The sequence below is a fragment of the Tachysurus vachellii genome, chromosome 6 (assembly GCF_030014155.1).
Source record: "Tachysurus vachellii isolate PV-2020 chromosome 6, HZAU_Pvac_v1, whole genome shotgun sequence".
Taxonomy (NCBI): Eukaryota; Metazoa; Chordata; class Actinopteri; order Siluriformes; family Bagridae; genus Tachysurus; species Tachysurus vachellii.
In genome coordinates this window covers 4,905,637-4,932,170 of record NC_083465.1, presented here as the reverse complement: position 1 = coordinate 4,932,170, position 26,534 = coordinate 4,905,637, and the positions used below count along the sequence as shown (strand labels likewise).

The window sequence follows — 26,534 nt, the reverse complement described above, 5'->3', positions numbered from 1 at the left end:
ATATTCGGGAAAGTCATTTGTCTTTATTTTATTGACAGATACAACCTTATTACAGTGTTTTTAAACTCTGATATTATAATTGGATTGTACTGTTGGATATAATGCTGCTTTCAGTAAAAACAATTCATGGTAGCGGTTTCTGGTTTTAGGCACAGGGCACATACACAAAACCCAACAGACAGCATAAATGGAAAAGAGCAGCAGTTCTTAGATGTATACAGGTGTTCCGGTAAACACACACACACACACACACACACACACCTGAAACACAGCTGACGCTTGCATATCCAAGCTCTCTCAGTGGTGGAACAATGCAGCTGATTGTGGCTTCTGAATTATTAACCATGCATACAGATACACATTCAGTTTGTATCTAAGGTCGTGTGTGTATCTGAAGGGAAACGAGTGAAGGTGCACACATGAATAATTCAGCACTTTAATAATCTAGCAGTTCAAGTATCTAAACATTAGATGTGAGTAGGCTTTCCTCAGGCAGGAGAAGTGCTGTATCTGATCTTGAAGAACTCTGAATTGTTCTCTCTCTCACGTTCTCTCTCTCGCTTTTTCTCTCCCTCATTTTGTGTGTGCATGCCCTGCTGAATGTCTGCAGGACGGGGACTGCAAGCTGGGAGTGTGTAATAGAGTTGCCTGTTGTGCCCCCTGTCTGCACTCTGTGGCACCACAGTTTGCCCTGACCACAAGCTTGTTCTTTTCTTTGATGTGTGGACCGTTCACGTGTTCAAACGTCCGAGACCGCATTGTTAGCATGCTGTGGAATTGGACGTGCTACACACACTATCCTTCGTATACTATCCCTATATGGTCATAGGGCACTGTGATGTCACATCTTCTGCCTAGTGTCAGGTGACCTAGGTAGACAGGCAGGGGATGTGGGAGGGGGCAGGTGCCGTGATGAGCCTGTGGCATGCTAATAGAGCTGCTGCCAGTGAATAATTGTGTATTGGCTTGTGGCTGAATTCGTTGACCTTATTTTGGGCTTTCAGTCTCAGCAGGAGCCCTTCGATGACAGTTGGAGGTGCTATACACATACATACACACACACACACACACACACATACACACACGTTTGTCTTACTATTCATGTAAAGACTTCGGTAACCAATTTGGCTCTTTTTATTTTTTATTAAATTAAATTTTCTCATAAAACACAGACCAGCCAGAGGTCCCTATAAGGTCAATATATTCTTATTTTTGAGGTCGTTTAGTTCCCACAAAGATCTCAAAACATGCCCCCACACACACACACTTCCGTCTCAGACTGTAAGTTGATGGTAATTGGTTTATATGACAACCTAATATCTCGAACACTATTGAACACCTCTGTTGAGATTTCTTCTGCCGCAGACACACAAACAGACGCGCACACACAAAGAGTCTACAAAACACCATTTGCAATTCATTTGATCCCAAATGGCATTAAGATGAAGGATGAAATGAGTTTTATGACTGTGTGTGTGTTTGTGTGTGTGAGTGAGTGAGAGAGACTTTGATAATAAAAGAGGACCTTTTCTAAAGTCCCTGATGAATGATGTGAGATATTGATTGCTGTTTGCCACCGCGCATGGCTTATGTGCCGTCTCAAGACAATTCCTATTACTTTTAGTCTTTTTTTTTTTTGCTTTTCCTGTTTTCTTTCATGTCTCGTTGCAAGCTTTCTTTCTTTTATTAAACTGGTGTAGACATTGTCCTGATGATAAAGTGTGACCGAGACAAAGGAAAAAGTCACTGTGAGAAAGAGGTTTAAGAAGATCCAGGACTCGAATGGGAATGTACCTTCCACTGGCTATCATTTTTTTTCTCTTTTTCTCTCTTTTATATTTTCCTTCACATTTTTATCAGCTCTAGTGTCTTAACCAATAGTAAGTACACTGGGTTTTTCTACTTTGATGCACATTTATACTGTAGTATTCCTGGGGAGAAGCCAGACACATGGACATTGATGGTTGCACATAGCAGGTTTTCTTGCCTAATTAATTTACTTGCACACAAGACTTGTCTTTCTCTGTTATGAATCTGTCCATCAGTAGAACTAATAAAGTGAACCCTCGCAGCACTGGTAGTGAATCAGCAGGAACCTCTTCCCAGCTTACGTACTCGGCAAGCAAACGTCCGAGGTCGTCTTCTTATGTCTAGCGATGTCACTATCCTAAACAACAGGAAGCCCTGAATCAAGGCCAAATTAAAAGAGAAAGATATGAGAGGAAGAGGCAGGAATCCCCCCTCCAGCATTCCCTCAGGCCAGTACACACTGCATCTCCAATGTGCTTTCTTCTTAAGACACCGTGTTCTGTACCAGAGCTCAGCTTCAGAGCTCACGGCTTTTCTTAAGACACCTTCACCTCTCCTTCTTCGACTTTTTGCCCATCTGATGATCAGATTCCTACAAAATTCTACTGCTGGTTCTTATGTTGAATTTGGCAGCTTAGCCATTTACATTTAGCTAAACAGTTATGTAATCAGACGTGGGAGTTTCCCTACTCGAGGTGTAAAAATAGTAACGACTGTGGAGCTTTTTACAAGACAGTATCTGAAGTGCCATTACACAACATATAGAATAGACCGCCGTACACACTGATTATATTCTGTTATTATTGATTATAGCTATTTATTCAGTGTTTAGAGTGTTTCAGTGCTGTCTCAATGCTTTCTAGGCTGTCTCAGTGCTGTCTCTATACGTTCCAGGCTGTGTCTCAGTTCTGTCTCTATACGTTCCAGGCTGTGTCTCAGTGCTGTCTCTATATGTTCCAGGCTGTGTCTCAGTTCTGTCTCTATACGTTCCAGGCTATACGTTCCAGGCTGTGTCTCAGTGCTGTCTCGATACGTTCTAGGCTGTGTCTCAGTGCTGTCTCTATACGTTCCAGGCTGTGTCTCAGCGCTGTCTCTATACGTTCCAGGCTGTGTCTCAGTTCTGTCTCTATACGTTCCAGGCTGTGTCTCAGTGCTGTCTCTATACATTCCAGGCTGTGTCTCAGTTCTGTCTCTATACGTTCCAGGCTATACGTTCCAGGCTGTGTCTCAGCGCTGTCTCGATACGTTCTAGGCTGTGTCTCAGTTCTGTCTCTATACGTTCCAGGCTATACGTTCCAGGCTGTGTCTCAGTGCTGTCTCTATACGTTCCAGGCTGTGTCTCAGCGCTGTCTCTATACGTTCCAGGCTGTGTCTCAGTTCTGTCTCTATACGTTCCAGGCTGTGTCTCAGCGCTGTCTCGATACGTTCTCGGCTGTGTCTCAGCGCTGTCTCGATACGTTCTCGGCTGTGTCTCAGCGCTGTCTCGATACGTTCTCGGCTGTGTCTCAGCGCTGTCTCGATACGTTCTCGGCTGTGTCTCAGCGCTGTCTTGATACGTTCTCGGCTGTGTCTCAGCGCTGTCTCGATACGTTCTAGGCTGTGTCTCAGCGCTGTCTCGATACGTTCTAGGCTGTGTCTCAGCGCTGTCTCGATACGTTCTCGGCTTTGTCTCAGTCTTTTCTCGATACTGTCTCGGCTTTGTCTCAATTCTGTCTCTATGCTGTCTCAATACTTTCTAGGCCATGTCTCAATATTTTCTTTATACTGTCTTGGGTGTGCCTAAGTGTCTTTTCTGTTTCTCGGTGCTCTCTTCATGCTGTTTTTCTCGTGTCTCTGTTCTGTCTTCATCCTGTCTCAGCTGAGTCTCAGTGCTCTTTACATGTCATCTCCTCTGCGCTTCAGTGCTGTCTACAGTCTTTGTGTTGTGTATCAGGTTGGAGACTCCAAGGCATGTTGTGCTGAACAGAGCAGCAGCCATTAGATGTACAAGTCCAGCTGTCAGCTTCTCTTTCTCTTCAGTCTCCAGCATTCTCTTTTTTCATCTGTGAGCATAGACTGTTACTGATGATCACCTCACAGGCTTGAACACCTTCTGTCTTCCAATTGTGTGTGTGTGTGGTTATCTGTGTGGGTGTTGGTTTGCAAGCCTTGCTCCCTTTTTGTGTTAATTTGTAGCCTGCTGAGTGTTGTTTGTGTGTTCCTGGCTGCGAAAGGTGCTGCATGTTCTCTGAGGATCTCTGAAGGTGACAGCAGAGACATGTGGTGCCTAGAGCACGTGCGAGCAAGCGTGCGCGCACACACACAAACACACACACACACACACACACACACACACACACACACACACACTAATCAGTTGCTTTTGCTGCCATAGCTATTATCCAGACTTCCCCATCTACAATAAAAATAACTTGCGCTCTCCTGGTATTTCTCACACACACACACACACACACACGCCATCTTCAGCCTTGTGCTTAGACTTAATTATTCCAGCATCACTCCCCTGAGCAGCAGAGTCGTGTTCTCGATAAATGTTTTGGGGTAAATCTCATATCTCTCAAAATCTCATAACAAGTGTGTTTAGGCTCTAAAAAAAAAAATACCGGTGTATTCCAGAATTTATATATGTGAAATAGGTGAAATAGGTTTATGAAGTGCAACCACCATGAAACACAATATCCATGTAAGGGGTAAGTTCTGGTGCTAATTCTTTAGTTGATGCTGTGTTCCTTTGTTCCTCAAACCCGCCAGAGTTTCTCTGTTGCTCCGCTGTGACAAGTTGAGAGAATCTTTACTGCTCTATGAGATGATTAGTGCAGATTAGTGGTGTAGACTGCAGTATTAGCACAAAAGTTGAAGCTTTGGAAAGGAGTGTTTGAGCAAAGACTTAAGGATTAAAGTGCCACTGCATCGCTATTTAACTAGAATTCAAGCAAGATCCAACTGGTCACGCACTGCTATCAGCATTTTGGGTAATGACGGAAATCTGAAATAAAAATGGACCAACAAATAAATAAATGTGGATAGAATTGCAGACATTGACATTTAACAGACAATTGACATCTTTTAGCTGCGCAAACTTTTTAAAGAATTTCACTTCTCAGCTTTTTAAATGCAATAAACAAGCAACTCTTTGAACCCATTTGTTACCGCCATAAGTTCAGGACCAAACGACATTCCGTCGACGTTGCTCTTCGCCTCGGAGTGCTGCTGAACTAGTTTTGTGTAAACTGTAAAATGGCGCTTACAGCATGCTAGTTCTGCATTATACAGAGTGTTCAGCACAACAAGGGCTATTTTTCCTCCGAAGTATAAAATGTAGGTCGCCTATCGCTTATGATGCCGTTTGAATCGAGCAGCCGTGTAGCCTATAAGGCTGAGCAAATTTTTTATTTATTTTTTTTTTTGTCGGCTTTGCTTGTTTTTCCGCTGAGTAGACTACGGGATAAATAGCACATATACCATACGTGCATATTTGTCAGAATAACCCAGATTGGTGTATTTTGTTTAAAAAGTTACAGGGAAAAAAAAAAGGCATGGATTTTGTCTGTTCATATTTTTACTGTTGATCTGTCCTAGTTAAATAAATTATGAAATTACAATTAGGTTAAAAAAAAAAAAACTGGTACAACTCTAGCGAATGAACGCGTGTTGAAGTGTGTATGTGATGTAGCTGTACTTGATGAAGCCAATAATAGTGAGGTTGTGTTTGTGTGTTTTTTTTTTTTGTTTTGTTTTTTTAACCTTCTCTCTCCTTCCTTGACACTCTGATGGGATTTCCAACCAGACAGAGGTAACACGGCACTGTGTGTGTGTGTGTGTGTGTGTGTGTGTTTGTGTTTGAAATAGAGACAGAGCAATACACTGCAGTCTGTATGTAAAAGTTGTTGTTCAGTCCCTGTGATCAAACGTAGGACAGACCACTTCACTGTCTCTGTCTGACTTTTGTGTAGTCTTTTGTTTCACATGCAATTCTGTTGTAGTGTTTCACATTAGACTGTTGTACACTGATTTATGTGCTACTGTGGTGATGGTGATGATGATGATGATAACGATAACATCTTCTCTTCATGTTCCCTCTTCCCTCTGCCGTGTCTGCCTGAATGAGTACGATGCACGTGCATGGTCGGTGGATGTTGTATACTGTGCGTGTGTATGTGTACGTGTGTATAAGCATGCTAGTGTGCGTCTGTTGTTCTAACGGCCATAGAGTTTGTACTGCACCAAGTTGTTACACAGAACGCAGGTGTTCAGATCACACTCTATTTATCTTTCTCGGGGCCAACAGAAGATTGCTCAGGAGCGAGAGAAGTTTGCAGACGAGGACAGCATCTTCTATACGCTCGGGGAATGCGGCCTCATCTCCTTCTCCGACTACATATTCCTCACCACCGTTCTCTCCAGTGAGTTTTTTTTTTTTTGTTTGTTCTGCTTCTTTTATCATCTGAGATTTGCACATTGTGCAAGATTTGCCAGGAGAACGTGACAAAGACATATATAACGTTGTAAAAACATCTGCTTCTCATAACACGTTTAAACACAGTTCCCTCAGGATGCGACAAATGCAGCTGTTGTCCTTCCTAATCTAATCTAATCTAATCTAATCTAATCTACACTTACTCACTGTTTAATAGGAATAAAGCAACAAGCATCTCTAATTAAGACACCGTTCAATCAGAGTGCTCCTGAAATCCAAATTAAGGTTAAACAGCTTTTTGTTCACTATTATTATGGACACGGTGGTTCCCTTTTGTTTCTCCTTCACAATCAGCCCCACTGACCGTCATCCTTAGACCATATATCACGTACGACACTTACAGCACGTCGTCTACGATAACATCCTCTTAAAGTGGACAATGAGAAAACCTCGAAGGATAAACAAAGACTCATTAAACTCTTACCTGTTCTTCATATTCGGCCAGGGTTCTGTCAAGTTTGTTAAGATTCAACGGAGGTGTGGAGTATCTCAAACGTTAATGGATATAAATCAGTCACTTCAACACAGTTTTGTAACTCTGACTTCCTGTTTCAAATCATCAACCTACAGAATCAAAACACATTACTGAGGCCATCTTAGCGGGATTTGTCTCATCTTTTCAGTGACAGATGGCACGTGTTGCAATAATGCTAACAAATATGTGCTACGTTTTGTTTCATTATTAGAGATGCGTTTACTTATTTTTCAGCACCTCAGAGAAATTTTGAGATCGCCTTCAAGATGTTTGATCTTAATGGCGATGGTGAGGTGGACCTGGAGGAGTTCGAGCAGGTAGGAACACACACACACACACACACACACACTGTGTCAGTGAGCTTTGAAGATCTTCATTCTCTCTTAACCCAGAGATCTTAAACACACTCATCCGTGTAGTTTCTCATCAGCTGCCTTTTTCTTTTCTTTTTTTTTTTAATGATTTTCACTTTCACCATTCACTTCCGCAGAGAAGTAGACACAAAGGAGCCTGACATTTCACAAAGCTTTTATTTCAGATGTGACTACTTAATGGTCACGTCACACACGAGCACACATGCTCAGGGCTGTACTTGGATTTCGGAGAGTTAACTGCTGCTATTTAAAGGTGGGGTCTCCGTTGTTTGAGAAATGCTCCAGAAAACTGTGTTGGGCCGCCAAACAAAACAAAAACAAACCTAATGTGTAGCCAATGAGCAGAAAGGGGCGTGTCTTGTCAATACGGGCAGAGAGAGTGTGACATTAGCAGAAAGCGGTTTTAACATTCACATGGCGGATAAAAACAAAGAAAGAAAGCGAAGAATGGCTTATGTTAAGGCAAGAATTAGGACTAACAGAATACGGCTTTCTATCAATTAAAGTTCAGAATATTAAATCAATCAATACACTTACTTGCGTTACTGCAAGTCTTTGTGCCTGAAACATGCGCACACACTCCAAGTCTTCTGTTTCCGTGTTATCGGCAGCATAGTTACGACCTCTGCCGCTAACATTAGCTCTGCCTCGGGTTCTAGGTGTTGATCGTCTCCTTCCGCGTGAAACGGAGCTAAACCTTTCACGGTACAACACACAGTACTACAAAAACACATTTGTATTACCATAGTATTACTCATTGAGTTCATTTATTGATAAAAATATACCCTCGGTCAGCTGCCCCAAAAGGTTCTGCCATAGTACTTGTCTGGGTTATAATTGGGTTATACTTGTCTGGTGTATGTGTGGGGCGGAGCTATCAGAACATGGGTGGGACCCATTTGGTTTAGGGGCGTGTTTGTTTTGGTGATTTCAAATGTCAACGTTGGCTTACAAACAACGGAGACCCCACCTTTAATCAGAATGACATCCAGTTTACAAATAAAATCAGGTAGAATCGTAAACCGTGACCTGTGATATATTCAGGGATCTGATCGGTCAAAAAGTGCTTTAATCATGTGTTGCGACATGAGCGATTGAATTCGTGAGTCTCCGGCTTCTCATTTTTGAAATGTTTCTATGGGTAAAAACCCTGAAACTGATCCCTGCGGTTGGTTGTGGGACAAGTTTCTAGATGGGATTAACCAAAATTGCCCTCAGGCAAATGAAATCCACTAATGAGCCACTCATCCATCTCAGCATAGAGCTTTCTATGGAAATAAATTCCAGCAATAGTGAGGTCAGTTATTTATCCTCATCATCCTGCCCTTCTAGATATTTTAGCTTCTTTTACTCTAGTTTATCTGTCAGTGGTCTCTGAGAGCCACCGTCTGCGATTACCCTGGAAATGATGCTGTTGATACCATTACACTTTCCCACCACTAGGGGTTTCGAATTAAGCAGGATAAGGAGAGTTTCTTAATATACGCACATCATCAGACACGAGAATAACTTGATAAATCGCATCCTGTGTACGATCAATCACAAATCCAGCCTGACTGAAGTTAACGAATGACTCCAGTCAGTTACTCCTAAGCAAATATTAGCTGTTTTGTCCTAGCTGTTATGCAGAAGGATATAGAGAATTAATCAGAGCTGAATAGGCTACATTACTGCTCATTAAGTGCTCATAAGCATCAGGCAGCTCGTGTGGAATATTGTTCTTCTACACAGGCTGTTGCTGTAAGTGTGAAGTGTGAGTTTTTTTACGCTTGATAGTCCTAGGATTTGAAACCGGCTTCGGTATTTTTTGATGTCACAACACAGTGCTACGTCACCTTAGAGGATTTCTTTGTATGTGTGCGTCACAGGTGCAGAGTATAATCCGTTCTCAGACCAGCATGGGCATGAGGCACAGGGATCGTTCCACCACGGGAAACACTCTAAGGACGGCCGGCTGCAGTTCGGCTCTCACCACCTACTTCTTCGGAGCGGACCTGAAGGGCAAACTGACCATCGGCGCGTTCCTGGAATTCCAGAGGAAACTCCAGCATGATGTTCTCAAGCTTGAGGTACAGCAATTTGAGAATTCTAGAAATTTAGAGGACTGGGATACTATCTATATGGCATCATAGATACGTGCATATCATCAACACTAAAATTCTGTGCAGTCAAAAGCGTATGTAGTCTTTTTCCTCTAAACCGCTATCATTATCATTACCCGCTGTCTCCTGCTTCTCCTGTGTGAGACTTTATCTTTCAGAATGTGTGTGATTAAAGTTTAACCGTTTGAGATTACCGTCGTTGGCCGTAAAACCCGATGCAGTAGAAGAGGTGAATAAAGAGGGGAATAAAGAGACGGTACTGGAAATCAGAATGAAAGGGTTAAGCAGAAAAGACGGACCGATCTCTTCCCCTCAATGATGGAAGCACAAAGTCTCTGTCACTAAGAGCTGTTTCTCTCTTTCTCTCTCTCTAAGCTGGCAGGTCTATTTTTCCTTTAACTTGCTGTCCAGTCTGTTATGATACAGACGTTTCCACCCATTACTTCAGTTTCCTGTCTTTCTTTGGCCTCTCTCTGGCGCCACAGTCCATTTGATGGACATTCTCACTTAAGGGGATTGAGTTTAGACTCCGGCTGCTTATCTCTGGTGCAGCGGGGAAGCGACTGAAGTCGCGGGACCTCTGAGGATTTGTGAGCATTGCGATAATATGGAACTTGATTTGGCTTGACGTTCTTTTTCTCACTTAATACAAGTTATCGGGCTGAATTTTTAATACACCGCTCAGAATAGGTTTGAGATATTTACATAGATTAGCCTCATAAATCCCAAGTTTATCTTCGTTCAGGTTCACGTCTTGCAATGTAACAGTTAGTTGACTGCAGTAGATGGAGCTGTTTCTCCTGCCTGGATGTCTAACAGTGGGACAGGAAAAGAAATAGCAGCATGCGGAGTTTCTTAAACGTTCGATAAAGCCATAAAGACTAGGACTCAGTAGATAGCTGCATGGATAAATTACATTTATGTAATGCAACCCAAACCCATAATGTTTATTCTGTATTTAAAGAAATAAAGTGCACAGAATCATGATGTATTCCTGTTTGTCTCTAGACTTAATAAATGGTACTTTGATTAACGGTACTTGACTTGTTTGAAGACAGGCGAGCTGCATGTCTGAGATTTCAGTGTTTTTTATGCATACAATGTGTACGAAAAAACCAGTCCCAGTGTTGCTCTGCTGTCTGGATGATGCATGACTGTGCTAGCTTATGCCTCATCACGCAGCACAAAGGAGATTTACATACAGATAGGGTGGAGATTTCAGAGAGAGAAAGAAAAGCATCAGCAGTGGGCACTTTGTAATGGTCTAATACCAGAAAAATATAATGAACATACAAAAGGGTTAGATCAGCATGTGATTCAACTCCTTAGTTTTATCCTGTGTGTGTGTGTGTGTAGTTTGAAAGGAATGACCCAATGGACGGCAGAATCACAGAGAGGCAGTTTGGTGGAATGCTTCTGGCCTACAGTGGTGTTCAGTCACGTAAACTTAAACAGATGCAAAAAGGACTGAAGAAGATGTTCAAAGACGCACAGGTAAACTTGATAAGTACACACACACACACACACACACACACACACACACACACACACACACACAGAGAAACACCTAATAGAGCAGTCTGGATAAAATGCAACATTAGTTTCATCGAATGACTACGGATGTGTACTTTCTCTCTCTCTCTCTCTCTCTCTCTCTCTCTCTCTCTCTCTCTATCACGTGCTTCTTATACGAATCATTACCCATCTATTAGCTTTCAAGTACCCATTGTCACGCCTGTAATGTGTTACTGTTTACTGACGCAGACCAGCTTAAAGGTGAAAAGGTGAGCAAAAGGTAATTTTTTTGCCTGTTTTCTTTCTCAAATATCCGCTGATGACTCAGTGCTCTTGAATATGAGGTTTCGACATGACTGGTTCCACAGCTTTCCATTGATGAGATTATGAACTGCTTTGGCAGGAATATGTGCTTCATTGACTGGCTGAGTGATTAAGTGCTATCTGGCGATGTGGAGGCGTTAGCTGGCTTAATAAGCAGACATTGGAACACTTCAGATTTGTAACCATAAGCCAGCATATAATCGTTTTGTGTTGTATATCGACACGTCCGGATATCATAGAACAGTATTTATACTTGTAGCGAGTGTAGCAGCGATTCCCACTTTAGCATTATGGGCTTTTTATAGCGAGGTGCTGAGTTAAAACATCTCGCACACACACCCGTACATGACCACTCAACCCCTACATGCACACACACTGCTTCTGGATATCTAGTGGCATGTTTTGCATAGTGTGAGGTGACCTTTGCATGATCCAGCAACAGACTATCAGACCAATCAGTCATGCTTCACTGCTAGATAAGTCACATAACAGAGAAATTCTTCCTAGCTTAATTTTACATCCTCAATTACTTAAGCTCTTGTAAAAAAGGAGCCTTATATCATAAAACAAATAAACAGCCTGTATACCATTATTGCCTTTTTTTTAGGCTTATTAGGCAGAAAGCAATCATTCTTTCACCTCTTACTTGCCTCCGTTGTGTTCATTAGGGGATCACGTTTGAAGAAGTGGAGAATTTTTTCACGTTTCTGAAGAACGTGAACGACGTGGACACGGCGCTGAGTTTCTACCACATGGCTGGTGCCTCTATAGACAAAGGTACATGCGCACACACCTTACTTTTGTGGACCGGTATTTTTCCCAGGCAGCGCTCACATTTCCTCCCTTTTCTCTCCATCAAAAGTCCTGGTGTTTCAGGGGTAGAAATAAATCGTTTCCATTCAACTCCCAGAATCCAGAGCAAATTACTACACTCTCTTTATCCACTCTTTTTTTATTGTCACTTCTTCTTCTCTTTTGTTTTCAGAAACACTTGCCGCCCCTCGTTGTGTGACATAATTAAGTAAAGCGTAGGTGTGCGAGTCACACGTAAGTGCTGTAGCTATGGCAGCGTGGTCCTGTATGAATACTGGACCACTGAAGCTTTCACAATGTTTGGAGATATTTATTCTGGCCATTGCATGCGTCACACGTCTTAGCTCTTGGACGATAACAAAGCTGATCAGTTATTCACGGTTCTGTTGTTTTTAATTCCAGTTAGTTTGAATAGCTATCCATTATCCTTCTAACTATTTTTGTATTACACTGAAACCTCGGCATACGAAATTAATTCGTTCTGGAGCCGAGTTTTTAAGGCGAAGCGAATTTTCCCACAGGAAATAATGTAAATGCAGATTATCTGTTCCAGCCACCTGAAAATATTACCAATTTCCAACACTGTAATCATGGTTTTGCATATTAAAACAATCAAAACGTTTATAAAAGAAGAAGAAGAAGAAGAAGAAGAAGAACCGGGGCATAGAAGCCTTTATTATCGCCACATATACATTACAGCACAGTGGAATTCTTTTCTTCACATACCCCAACTGAGGAGGTTGGGGTCAGAATGCAGGGACAGGGAGGGTTGAGGGACTTGCTCAAGGGCCCAGCAGTGGCAGCTTGGCCGTGCTGGGCCTTGAACCCTGATCCTCCGATCAACAACCCAGAGCCTTAACCAGTTGAGCCGCCACTGCCCCACAAATGACATGTGAATGAAGTAAAATATGAAATAAACAGGCATTAAAATTCTCCTTACTTTAATTTATGATTTCTCTTGGCATATGGAGGATGATGAGGAGGTGGGGGAGGAGGAGAGGGGTTACTCTTTGGAAGGGGAATCCACTTCCATTAAAATGTCTGGCCGTTTGTACTCTCTTTTTGCCCCGGCTGTTTTTTTTTTTTTAAGAGATGATTTCATTTTTAATTTCCACTGAAAGCAGCCTACTTTTCATCATGCTACCAGCCTCGCTAACTTTCTTGGGACCCATGGTGATAGGTCTTCACTAAATCTTGCAAAAAAAAAACCAAAAAAAAAACAACGCACAAACACTAATCAAGTCGCACCGCTAAGCCTGGGCTGAAAATAGAACAGACCACCCGCACCACCAATCTGTCAACAAAAAAACACATGAAAAATCACGTAGCTTTTGAACGCATGCCGAAGGCAACATTGGTCGACTCTTTCAAAACAGCTTTCGCTGACTGAAAATATTAGTAAAACATGTAAACTCGCTTCGGTTTGCTTTGCTTAGCTTTCCACTTGTTCCACTGAAACAAGTTTTGAACGCATCCCAGACGTATGGGTTCGAACTTAGCTCGGCGCTCGGTCCAAAAATTATTAAGGCGAAAATTCGTGAGGGAGGAATATTCACTGGAATATGACTAATCATATATTCTAATCGAGTGGCTTACACACTCACCAGCCTTCAATAATATCACCTGCACCCCTGCTTTTATCCACTCAGGATATTGTGACATATACAGATTAAGGTCAGGAGCTTAAAGTGAACATTCATATAATACATCAGAATGGGGGAAAAAAGTGATCTCAGTGTGTGACCACGGTGTGGTTGTTGGTGCTAGATGAGAGAGTTTGAATATTAAGAAATCTGCTTTGGATTTTCAAACACAACAGTCTCTGGACTTTACACAGAACGGTGAGAAAGAAAGAAAGAAAGAAAAAAAGAAAGAAAGAAAGAAAGAAAGAAAGAAAGAAAGAAAAAAAGAAAGAAAGAAAGAAAGAAAGAAAGGAGAAAAAAAAAAAAACGACAAAAACAACCAGTCGGAGGCAGAAAGGTTTTAATAATGAGAGGGGACCATGTTTCATTGTTTCAGGAAAGATATAGAAACTCCATGAACAACTCAGAAAGCATGTCAGTATCCACATCATATCAAACTTTGAGACAGATGAGCTACAAGACGACCACTTCAAGTTCCACTCAATCTTTGTGACTCTGCATCTGTCCGTATCAAGATGTCTATATTACCGATGCCCCCGATTTGTCTTCTACGTTGTACATTGTCCTCGACTTCCTAGCAGATAATAAACAGAGATCTCAGCCTCACTTGAAGTTATTTTTTCATTTCTATAACTAATTACGATGCTGTTATTAAACAGTCTGCTCCATGGGGGCTCAGAAATTGTTGCTAGAAAAAAAAACAACCAGAAGAAAAAACTGCTCACAGGCAGTTCACACTGCAGGCCCACGTTTTTAAATCATTTTAATGTGTACGATATCTGACACCGACATGAGCCGCGTTTGATTGTAAATGTAAACGTTAAAGGTTTAAAGCCAATAAACACAGACACGAAGACCAAGTCTACACTTTCATCATGGGAGGTTCATGCCATTACATCTGTGTATCTAATTTACACACCCCCCTGATTTTCTTTTTCATTTAATACCTCGCTCTCTCACGCTCGCTCTCTCACGCTCGCTCTCTCTCTCTCTCTGTCTGTGTGCATCTTCCTTTTCCACTTTATTCTGGACTGAAAGAGAATTACATTTTCTGCTCAGAGCCATGCAGAACTGATAATGTAGAAATTGATTCGTCTTGGCACAAAAATCATAACCCAGCCTCCATCTTCTATGTTTCTCGTCTCCTGCACTCTTCGTTGGAGAACAGAGCAGATCAATGGTTCTTATGGAGACTAAAGACCGTGTCATGGTCTTTTCTTTCTTTTTTTTTTTTTTGCTCTTCTTTATTCTGGCTCAGCTAAGACTCTGGATTTTATCCTGTTATCCTCAGTGCCTGTCTTCTGATTGTCAATGGACCTGATACCCCTCAAACTCATCATGGATAAATTGTCTTTTATTGATCCAGCTTTTAAGCTGATAACCATTTAAGATCTAAACATAATCTGACTATAATGTACTTTGCTTTATTAGAGATTGCTAGTAAAGCACAGGTATGGTGGGCTCCTGTGTGCTAATGTTATCGTCCTTCCTACCTTCTCTCTAGCCACTATGAAGCAAGTGGCTCGCACTGTAGCGAAGGTGGAGCTGTCGGATCACGTGTGCGACGTGGTGTTCGCCTTGTTCGATTGTGACGGTAAGTGTGCTCGCTTCTGTCCAGAAATGAAAGCTAGAATGAAACCAGAAATGCAATAATTGACAGCGTCTTTATCTCAGGTAACGGCGAGCTGAGCAACAAGGAGTTCATATCCATCATGAAGCAGAGGCTGATGCGAGGGCTTGAAAAGCCCAAGGACATGGGCTTTACTCGCCTGGTGCGTGCTATGTGGAAGTGTGCGCAAGACACAGCGTGGGACTTCGCCATGCCTAAACAACAGTAGTAGGAAAGAGAGAGAGGAAGCAGTGAGAGAGGGTTTAAAAAAACAATAAAAAAAACGAGAGTGAGATAGAAAGACAAAGAGCAGCTTTGTGTGCAGCCAGCTAAATTAAGTAATGAACTGAAGATGGCATGTAATAAATCATGCATAGTGTCCAATGCTGCTGCATGAGGAAGTGTGTGTGTGTGAGTGAGTGAGTGTGTGTGTGTGAGTGAGTGTGTGTGTGAGTGAGTGTGTGAGTGAGTGTGTGTGAGTGTGTGAGTGTGTGTGTGTGTGTGTGAGTGAGTGTGTGTGAGTGTGTGTGAGTGTGTGTGAGTGAGTGAGTGAGTGTGTGTGAGTGTGTGTGAGTGAGTGTGTGTGTGAGTGAGTGTGTGTGTGTGAGTGAGTGTGTGTGTGAGTGAGTGTGTGTGTGAGTGAGTGTGTGTGTGAGTGAGTGTGTGAGTGAGTGAGTGTGTGAGTGAGTGAGTGTGTGAGTGAGTGTGTGTGTGAGTGAGTGAGTGTGTGTGTGAGTGAGTGTGTGTGTGTGAGTGAGTGTGTGTGTGTGTGTGTGTGAGTGAGTGTGTGTGAGTGAGTGTGTGTGTGTGAGTGTGTGTGAGTGAGTGAGTGTGTGTGAGTGTGTGTGTGTGTGTGTGTGTGAGTGAGTGTGTGTGAGTGAGTGTGTGTGAGTGAGTGTGTGAGTGAGTGTGTGAGTGAGTGTGTGTGTGCGAGTGTGTGTGCGAGTGTGTGTGCGAGTGTGTGTGCGAGTGTGTGTGCGAGTGTGTGTGCGAGTGTGTGTGCGAGTGTGTGTGCGAGTGTGTGTGCGAGTGTGTGTGTGTGAAGGACTCCAGCTTCTCCACTTAAGTCCCTTCCCAGCTCACACTTCTTATAGTCTGCCACATATGTGCAAATATCACAGGCAAGAATTTTAAGATGTTTATCTATACTGAGAAAAGAGCTTTTAATACAAGTATAAAGATGGTTGTGCATGCAAAATGTATCTGTGACCCTTTTCATTTTAGAATGACTTACGGTCCTGAGGTCATGTCTGTGCAGTGTTCATGTGGGTTTCCTCCAACCTCCTAAAAACATGCAAATAGCTGGTTGGAGATTATAAATGTGGGTTAATGGTGCCCTGTGATGCACTACTGTCCCACCCAGAGTGTATTTCTAGTTCACGGATGTTAATGGGATGGCCACCGGGTCCGCCGCAACACCTTACCAGTATAAAAAGGGCCACGGAAGATGAATAAATGCATTATAATGGCATTTGTAAATGGTAATTATTTATAATGTAAACCCTAAATTGATGAAATTCCTTTTCAGAAGCATGAATTATGATTATACACGTGGTTCTGTTTATGTACCGATACAAGACAAGACACTATGAAAACCATGTAAGAACAATTGCATGTTTAAAACACGCATCACATCAGCCAGATCAAGGTTAAACTTTTTGTGTAAACAGATTTCAGTTCTTTTCTTAGTACAGAAAAAACGTGCACGTTCCCTGCCTGCGGCACTCAGGTGTGTGATACAGTATAAACTAGTGAGAATGCTGGAGTTCTTCTAAGGGCTGAGGGGATTGTCGGATGTTTTGCAAGCGTTGTTGACATGCACTAAAACGCTGAAAAGCTCTTCAGAAGGTCTTTGATTTAGAGCTCTCTGCCTTCTTACAAAGCAAAACTGTGTCTGTTTTAAAGGACGCATACAGAAAAGCCAAACCCTAGCACTCAGCATTACAGTGTACTTTATAACTCTTTTTTTTTTTTATATATATAATATATAATTATAAAGTGGCTATGGGTGTGAAAAAAAACTTCATTGGGAACATGATGCTATGTACATGAATATCTATTATTGAATGAGTGTGACTGATGTTCAGAGTTACTATATTAAACCATTTTTCATGACTTGGTGTGAGTTTATGGATTTAACGTGCAAGCGGAGAAGCAGCTCGGATTGAGAACAACAGGAAGGTTGACAGGACGGAGATGTTCCAGTAGAGATGTTCACAGGACGGAGAGCGGTACAATAAAAATTCACGTCAGATGGAGGTTCTTGCATTCCTTTAGGTGCTAGCGTGAAGCATTTTGCTGCATCTGTAGTAGTTTGTTTATGCAGGGTGTCCCAAAAATCTCCATACATAAAGGAACATCTATGGCAGAACCACGTCGGTTGAGCCTCGTGCCAGTGGCTGTTGGTGGTGTTGGTTCCAGTCTCAGCATTGTGTGTGATTCTGGCTAGGTTTCCTGTTGAAATCCAGTATGTAAGTATGAAAAAGTTGTACTTCCCTTCGATATAGAGACTTTTGTGACACACTCTATTTTGGGATAATAAAACCGACTTAAAACTAATAGCTGTGCACATCTTTATCTGAGACCAATTACGATCCTGACTGAGATACGTTAACGAACCATGCTGCTATCTCTGCCTCTGGGTTTTCTGGTTTACTCAAAATACAGAAATAATAGTGTCATTTCATGTAGTCTGTGGTGGAGCAATTTTTTGGCTCTTGATTAGTGCTTTGACACGGCAGATGTGCACAGAGGAGGAGCTGAACTTCTGCTATACATTTCCTGTATCACTGAGTTTAATGCTCACAGAGTGAGGACTGCATGCAGCAGCTTCAAACCACACGATGTTTCTAGACGTGTGAAGCAGATGCACAAGTCTAATGTTGTATATAAACAGTGCAGAAGCGCTCTCAAGGCTCCAGTAGAGATGTGCTGAAGCAGCATTATGGCTCCATGACCGGTCTTTTATTTTGCATATAGAGAACCTGCACTATGTAGAGATGATCGCTGAAAGCCTAATAAGTCTCAAGGTTTTGACAGCAACTCCGCATGCAACAAGCATCTAAATGGGGAAATAAATATGTAGTGTACAGTAGTGGAGCAATGATAGTGTTTTTTTCCCACCTCTTATGCATTTGTTTTAGAAAGCTTTGCTATTGTTACCTGAAACACATTCAGGTTTTTTCAGACTTTTCAGACTGGAAATTTCACTTGTCCTGCCTATCTGCCATGTTAGATCAGTCCTTAGCATTAAGATTGAGTCAGATATTAATTACAAACAATTTAATGAATACATGAACAAATGGGATGACAGTACAGCTGTTGCAGCAGTTAAATTAAGAATCAAAACTGAAATTGCCACGGTATGAAGGATGCAAGTGCCGTTAACAGCGGCTTCTTGTTCGCACGAGACGCTGCGCATGATCACCGAGCTCGATATCTAGTCTGATTAGAATTAATATAGAACAGATTATCTTAGCAATCCTCACACCATTCAACATCAACTTTTAACAGAGATAAAAAGAAACCATTCATACATTTAATAACCAGAATGAGAAATTGAATACAACCGCTTCATTAGCTCAATAAAAAAAAAACCTAATTCTAAACAAACTCATGAAATCAGGCCTCTGATAGAAGAGAAGTGAAAGAATAAATGTAGAAGAAACGAGGTCACCACCTAGTGGCTAAGAAAAGAAACTGCAACTGACATGGCTGTGTCTTTACTCAAGGCTTGGAGGGCACATTATTAATAATGACCTGAGTACAGCACTAATACACTGCAGGGCTCTGGGTGGCCAGATCCTAGATACGACATCACTGTATCAGACGGAGAAATCAGTCTAGGTAGAAACATGAAGGAAACGTGGCGTTTGTGAGGTTCGGCTCTCAGTCACTGTCAAATTTGATGGAGTTGATGGAGGTAGAGATGGCACCTCCTCTGTAGCTGCCGCGCTTCTTTTTTGTCTTTTCATGTCTGAAGGACTTGCCTTTGGTGTACTTAAGCACGTCGTTAGCCTTCTCGCCATAATCTCCACTCGCTCCCAACTTGAAGAACAGAAGAAAGTGTCAAAAGGGAATTTAAAAGAAACTTAATAGTAGGAGGGTAGAAATAGTGTGAATACTGTGGCCTACCTTGGCGTTGAAGGAATTGTCTGTCAGACGCGGGTCTACCTCAATATCCTCCTCTCTTATTCTACGGAAAGGAGTATTGCCATTCTTTAAAGGACACAACAGAAGGATGGACACAATGAACAAAAAAGGAGCTCCGTTACCATGCTATAACACAATTTTAGAGACGTAGCACTCACTTGTTAGTCACAAGTCACAGCAATGATTCATGATATTTTCCTGAGTACTTTTAAAGTGACTGAAGCTGAGGCACAAACACGAACCAGAAATGGGGCTTCATTTAAAACAAACCCATGGGAGTACGTTACACTTACACTTCGATCTAAGCCAAAGCTGCACGCACCAGCTAGCTTACTTTAGCTGCCCTGATTTAATATCCAGCAGCGAGTCACGCTGAGCAAAGCTACTATAAAACAATACGACTAGCACAAAGCATCATCTCAGTCAGCGGGACTCATCTCAGTCAGTTCTTTCAGTTTACCCGAACAGAAAGCACTAAATTAGTTGACCTCATGTTTAAAACCTTGACTCCAATACTACATAGAATGAGTTGTAGAAAGAGGCATAGGTGTTACAGAGGCAGCCTGCAGTAATCATTCTTACCTTCTGTTTGGCCTTGGGGAAGGAATGAGGAGTGACGTTAACAGGCTTTTTGTTTTTGGGTGTTTTCTTTGAAGTGGCCTCGTCCTCCTCGTCCTCCTCTGCCCTCTTTCTTTTGCCGCCGGTACCTTTGGTTTAAAAAAACGATGATTAGCGGTGTAGGAGTGCAGGGACAAAAAGATTAGAAAACAAACACTGAACGTCACGTCATTGTTCATGTTACCACAGAAGAGGGTAGAGGCTCAATAGTGGGAGACAACGGAATCACTGTTCCTTGCCCTTGAGTTATTCAAGCAATTTAGTTGAATACGAGAAGTGGAATTTCACCCTGGAATATAATAATTAATAGATGTTCCTCTTGCCAAGTTTTTCCACAAGTGTAACAGCAACAGTCCCAAAATCCCTTGTTATTTGTAACAACACTAAACTCCACATTTCTAACTGAGTCAGTGGTTCATTAGCTTACTGACACTTGCAGTGCCACACTGTTTGTTACAGTACTGTACAGGATACAGCGATAACACAAGAATCAGTTACCAAAGTTAAAAATGTAAAAGTTTTGCAGTACCATTTGCTGCAGTTGGAGTCTTGGGAGTTTTCACCTCCTCTTCCTCAGATGAAGAGCTCTCTGATGAGCTGCTCTCAGGCTTCGGCTTTGCTGTAGCAGTGGGTGTGCTTTTTGCCACAGGTGTGGATTTTACTGGTGCTTTGGTCTCCTCCTCCTCATCATCTGAGCTCTCTTCGCTGGAGGACGATGACTCTGCAGCCTTCGAGACGGGCGTTTTTGCGGTTGGGGTTTTAGGAGTTGTTGTTTTGGTGACGGGAGGTTTGGCCGGAGTCGTTTTCTTGGCTTCGGCCTCTGAATCCGAGCTGTCTGAAGAGTCGGAGCTGCTGCTCTCAGCCTTCTTTGTGCTTGTTGGAGTCACATTAGGCTTAGCTGCGGTAACAGGTTTCACTTTAGTCTTCTCGTCTTCGTCGCTGGAGCTGTCCAAGTCACTGCTGCTGGACTCTGCTGCGGGTTTAGATTTAGGTGGTGCTGCTTTAGTGGCGGGAGGTGCGGCAGCTTTCTTCGGAGGCTCCTCCTCATCGGAAGAGCTGTCCGAGTCTGAGCTGCTCTCTGCTGGCTTGGATGGAGTCTTGGGTGTTAATGCAGTCTTCGGAGTAGCTGCTGGTTTGGGTGTGGATTTAGGCGTTTGAGCTGCAGGTTTGGCAGGAGCCTCGTCTTCTGAGCTATCAGAGTCTGTTGGTAAAAAAAAAACTTTCTGTATTAAGGAGAATATGAAAGAAACAACTTTGGGGCTTGGGGCATACTGACAGAAATCAAACCTAGAAAATTAGAGAGAAACTGAGGTCTTATGTAACAATGTAATGTCTTAAAAATGCAATCTTTAACAGGCGTAGCGAAGAGGACCTGCTGTACTCACCTGAGCTTGAGGACTCTGCTTTCTTTGCGGGTGTGGCTTTTGCTGGAGGAGTCTTAACCGGGACAGGTTTAGCAGTCGTTTTTGCTTTTTCATCCTCGTCATCAGACTCCTCCGAACTGGAAGAGGACGACTCTTCTGTGGCCTTGGCCGGGGTGGCCTTGGCCGGGGTGGCCTTGGCCGGGGTGGCCTTGGCTACAGGAGTTTTTGTTGTTGGTTCCTCATCTTCATCATCTGAATCCTCAGAGCTAGAGGATGAGGAGGATTCCTTCTTGGCAGGAGTGGCCTTAGCAGCTGGGACAGCTTTTGCCGGTGTTGTCTTGGTGGGTGGCTTCTTTGTCTCCTTCTCGTCATCATCAGAGCTTGAAGAGGAGTCGTCTTCCTTCTTCGCAGGAGCTGCCACAGTCTTCTTGGGAACTGCTGGGGCTTTAGCTTTAGGTGGAGCTGCTTTAGGTGGAGCTGCTTTGGCAGCTGGTTTCTTTGTTTCATCCTCTGAGCTTGAATCTGTAAAACAAACGGATTAAAATAAACATACAAACTTCAGATAATACTTATGAGCCAGAATCTTGCAGTCTGTCATACCAGAGCTGTCTGAACTTGACTCATCCTTCTTCGCCACAGGTTTGGGAGTCACAGCCTTTGCAGTCACAGCCTTTGCAGGTGCTACATCAAGACACAAAAAGAAGGGTTTTATAAAGTGTGTATCATCTCAGCTAAGTCCATCATGTCTAGTAGTCCAATTTGCTGCCATCAAGCATTCTCCCAATCTATATATTAGAATATAAAATATAGAATATAAAATCCGGGGGGCACGGTGGCTTAGTGGTTAGCACGTTCGCCTCACACCTCCAGGGTCGGGGTTCGATTCCCGCCTCCACCTTGTGTGTGTGGAGTTTGCATGTTCTCCCCGTGCCTCGGGGGTTTCCTCTGGGTACTCCGGTTTCCTCCCCCGGTCCAAAGACATGCATGGTAGGTTGATTGGCATCTCTGGAAAATTGTCCGTAGTGTGTGGTTGCGTGAGTGAATGAGAGTGTGTGTGTGTGCCCTGTGATGGGTTGGCACTCCGTCCAGGGTGTATCCTGCCTTGATGCCCGATGACGCCTGAGATAGGCACAGGCTCCCCGTGACCCGAGGTAGTTCAGATAAGCGGTAGAAAATGAGAGAGAGAGAGAGAGAGAATATAAAATCTAGTTATCCAAACTCTTACCAGGAGCTTTCTTTTCTTCCTCCTCGTCACTGCTGTCTTCGCTGCTGTCTGATGAGTCCTGTTTAGTTGCTGGAGCAGGGGTACTCTTAGCTACAGGTGGAGGAACCGCACTGTACGTACCTACTTACCCAAAAAAAAAACAACATACACACTTAGCATCACTGCAGATGGGTTTACTTTCTGTGTGGTCACTGTATTCTCTGAAAGGTTCTAAAGACAGTACCTGCTTTGGGTTTTTTACTGGGAGGAGCCTTTTCCTCCTCCTCATCTGAAGAGTCATCATCGCTGCTGCTGCTGCTGGCGGCTTTGGCCGGAGCTGGAACCTTCTTCGGGGCAGCGGCTTTTACTGCTGCCTTTTACGCACAAATCAAACACATTCAAAATCTACAGAAGACGTACGTCCACTTTCAAGATGCATCAGAAATTTCTCTACTGTGTTACTGTATTTCTCTACTGTTTTACCGCTGACACAGCTGGAAGTTTGGATGGCCAGAACACTTATTGGACAAATTCATGTCTCAGAAAGCTTCGTGGTGAATGAAGGTCATCCTACCTTTGCTGGAGCCTCATCTTCAGAGTCACTTGAGCTTTCCTCACTGCTGCTGCTCTCCTGTTTTTTCTGAGCTGGGGCTTTAGGAGCGGCCTTGGGTTTAGGGGTCACAGCCATAGGCTTGGCTCCTGAGAAGCACAGAACAAAACCAAACCACCGAGCAGTGTGTGAGTGAGAATTACAATGGATATTTATTTAATGGTTCATTTATTATAAAGCAGTGGACTTTCTAATCAACAAAAAAATCAACTTGGTGTTAGTACATGAACAAAAACAGTAAAAGAAACGACTTCCTCATTTGGTGAAGAAGAATACATCATTTGTGTCTGAGAGCTAGAGCTAATTATTACGGCCAAACAATACATGTTCACCTACAATACACTGATCAGTCATAACCTTAAAACTAAGAGGTGAAGTGAATACCACTGTCTCGTTACAGTAGGACCTGAAAAGATGAGAGAACTTTTTTCCTGTGAGCCAGAAAAAATGGGCCAACTTGAACAGTGATGGATGTTCGACAGGGTCAGAGCATCTCCAAAACAACAGAAGGATGTACAAAGGCAGTTTTGTAAATGACAATTGTACATACTGCGATACCATGAAGTGTTTTGACTACGTTTCTCCAGGTACAGAACCTTTTCAGTGCACTTAGTCGCACTCTTATTTGTATCACCTCTTTATATTTCCTTCTTGCTGGTAACACTTTCTAACATCCTGTAGTTTCATTCAGGGTCGTTTACCTTTGGCTGCAGGCTTGGCTGATTCTTCCTCTGAGTCAGACTCCTCACTGCTGGAGCTGGTGTCCTTCTTCCTGGCTGCTGTTGCAGGGGACGACACTGCAGGCTTCACAGCTGTGACTTTCTGAGACACCAAATAAAACAGGCGGCAAATTTAGAAAGCGGCGCGCTAAAAAAAGTGCCAGATGTCCGTCGGGTTTTATGCTGATTTGCATAATTTGAGGGTTTACCTTTACTGGGACTTTAGTGGTGGCTTCATCTTCAGAGTCACTAGAGTCTTCACTGCTGCTGGACTCTGCTGCCTTTTTCACCGGCACGGCAGCCGCTGCCTTTTTCACCGGCACTGCAGCCGCTGCCTTTTTCACCGGCACTGCAGCCGCTGCCTTTTTCACTGGTGCTGCAGCTGTGAACACACACACAGACACACACTTAAACTTATATGTACATATACAAAACACTGGCTGCAGACTCACAGACAGAACCTGTTTGAGGTACCTGTACTAGTATCCAGCAGATAAAAAGAAAAGTGATGTAAAGTCAGACTACTTCAAGAAACTACAGGACGATGTATTATTTCAGTTTCCTTTGTATGTTTCCTTATAACACGATCTATTGTTCCTAGGAATTTTAACCACAGATAAATGAACAGAATCCAAAAGGACTGTGATTTACAGTAACTGGTTTACTTTACAATGGCTTGTTGTGCCTTACTAATACATAAGTAAATTAGATTTTGTAATCTGTGCCCTTGCCTGTGTTCATGATATGATCAATGACATTTTGTAATAATTAAGAATAGAGCTCTCTGTGCTGACTGATATTTACATGGTGGCTCTTCTGTGAACAGACAGACATTTAAGTTTAACCTCAGGTAACTAAATTTGGAAACAAGTGTAATTTTACTTAAATAAGTGTAATTTTAACAAACATGCAAAGATTTAAGACTTTACGAAACCTGAAGCATGTTCAGTTTACTAGGACATGTCAATATTTCAGTAAATACTGATGGCTCTAGTTCAGAAATAGTGAGCTGACCCTTTACCTTGAGCTGGTTTCTGGACAGGCGTTGCATCTTCCTCATCACTGCTCGATTCCTCTTCACTAGAACTCTCCTCATCCTTCTTTGCTTTCTTCGCACACGGTCCATTAACCTCAGGACCTTTGGGGAGAGCTTTCCGTTTCGTTGCCCCCCGAGACCTAAGGTAAGTGAGGATTATGTTAACGATCAAATACACGCAATTGGCAAAAAATTATAATAATAAATCCTAATTATTCTAACATGGTAGCAGGGATATTAAACAAGTACTTACTTAACCCAAAAACTAAAGATGTCAAGGAGTCCGTCTTCGTTTTGGTCCTGAGGCTTCTGAATAATAATAATAATAATAATAATAATAATAATAATAAAAAAAAGGTGTTTGTAAATTCAGAATGTATAAGCGGTATATAACTTTAAAAATCTTTGTTACCATCATTAATACACAGTAAAATTAATTCTTTTTCCTTCTCGCTTGTTAGGAAGCTATAATATGGTGCCCCTAAAGCAGATAAATAAGGGCCTTGCTTAAGGGCCAAAGTGTGGGAGACACTGTTGTTAATTTCTGACCACCCTGATTGTTCACGCTGAATTAGACCCCCACAATGTTATTTATGAGCTCTCGGGAGTCACATGTAGAGGTTCCTCGTGGAGATCAACACAGAATTAACAGATTTTTGTATTTGTGATCTAGAACTCAATAAAACACTAACATATAGCGATCAGACAGAAGTAGTAAGTACTTTATTCCTCTTATACAGTAGATAATACATACAAATGTCCAACTCGGTTTAAAAACCCATCACTGAAGATCACAGTAACACGTGAAGGCTATATGCATACAGCTTATACTGTTCCTGAACTAGACACGTGTTTGGGTCGCACTGACTCTTTAATCCGCTACACAGATACACACGAGATAAACAAACCCACTTCACGTCTACTTACGACTTTAGCTTGTTTTAGAAACTCCTTGGCGGCTTTGGTGAACTTGTTTTCTAAAAGAAACGTATAAACGTGTTGGTAGAGATCACTAGGGACCGAGCTACCAGCCGCCATCTTTACTGCACTATTACACGCGACGACGCCGATTGGCTGATCACGTGAAGACGGGAAATGGCGCACAAGAAATACGTCATGGTCAAACTAGGTTGCTTTTAAACCTGTAGCTCTTTTAATATCGCGTTACTTCCTGTTTAACTAGAATTAGTAGATGTTTATGGACTCGAAATGGGAGTTTATTAACTTTGTTGAGCTGTTAAACGTGTATTGCACTAGAATCAAGTCACCTATAGTGCACTTAGTTAGTGGAGCTGTTAAACATGTAGTGCTCTAGAATCATATCACCTGTAGTGCACTTAGATAGTGGAGCTGTTAAACATGTAGTGCACTAGAATCATATCACCTGTAGTGCACTTAGTGGAGCTGTTAAACCTGTAGTGCACTAGAATCATATCACCTATAGTGCACTTAGATAGTGGAGCTGTTAAACATGTAGTGCACTAGAATCATATCATCTATAGTGCACTTAGATAGTGGAGCTGTTAAACATGTAGTGCACTAGAATCATATCATCTATAGTGCACTTAGATAGTGGAGCTGTTAAACATGTAGTGCACTAGAATCATATCACCTATAGTGCACTTAGATAGTGGAGCTGTTAAACATGTAGTGCACTAGAATCATATCACCTATAGTGCACTTAGATAGT

The 26,534-nt window shown here is 42.4% G+C and overlaps 2 protein-coding genes across 7 annotated transcripts in view; one reads left to right on the top strand and one right to left on the bottom strand.

Moving 5' to 3' along the window:
* Positions 1–17,256, top strand: part of micu1 (mitochondrial calcium uptake 1) — a 35,219-nt gene extending 17,963 nt beyond the window's left edge. For both annotated transcript variants that reach the window (XM_060871822.1, XM_060871823.1), the window contains exons 6-12: positions 6,098–6,212; positions 6,996–7,078; positions 9,004–9,204; positions 10,594–10,731; positions 11,745–11,853; positions 15,037–15,126; positions 15,207–17,256. In XM_060871822.1, the coding sequence (XP_060727805.1) occupies positions 6,098–6,212; positions 6,996–7,078; positions 9,004–9,204; positions 10,594–10,731; positions 11,745–11,853; positions 15,037–15,126; positions 15,207–15,370 (900 nt within the window). In that variant the 3' untranslated portion in view covers positions 15,371–17,256. The remainder of the gene's footprint in view (positions 1–6,097; positions 6,213–6,995; positions 7,079–9,003; positions 9,205–10,593; positions 10,732–11,744; positions 11,854–15,036; positions 15,127–15,206) is intronic.
* A 1,152-nt stretch (positions 17,257–18,408) lies between these two features.
* nolc1 (nucleolar and coiled-body phosphoprotein 1) lies at positions 18,409–25,931 on the bottom strand. Of its 5 annotated transcripts, none has more exons than XM_060871817.1 (14): positions 25,772–25,931; positions 25,098–25,153; positions 24,830–24,984; positions 24,018–24,190; positions 23,791–23,911; positions 23,054–23,178; positions 22,724–22,853; positions 22,501–22,620; positions 21,876–21,956; positions 21,297–21,797; positions 20,441–21,112; positions 19,876–20,000; positions 19,276–19,359; positions 18,409–19,188 (listed from the first exon to the last, which is right to left on the bottom strand). In XM_060871817.1, the coding sequence occupies exons 1-14, from the start codon at positions 25,880–25,882 to the stop codon at positions 19,030–19,032; spliced, it is 2,613 nt and encodes an 870-aa protein (XP_060727800.1). In that variant the 5' UTR covers positions 25,883–25,931; the 3' UTR covers positions 18,409–19,029. The 5 variants fall into 5 exon arrangements, with proteins under 5 accessions (XP_060727800.1, XP_060727801.1, XP_060727802.1 ...); XM_060871818.1 differs by having other exon boundaries at positions 23,054–23,175; XM_060871819.1 differs by having other exon boundaries at positions 24,018–24,184.
* Between the last annotated feature and the right edge of the window lie 603 nt (positions 25,932–26,534).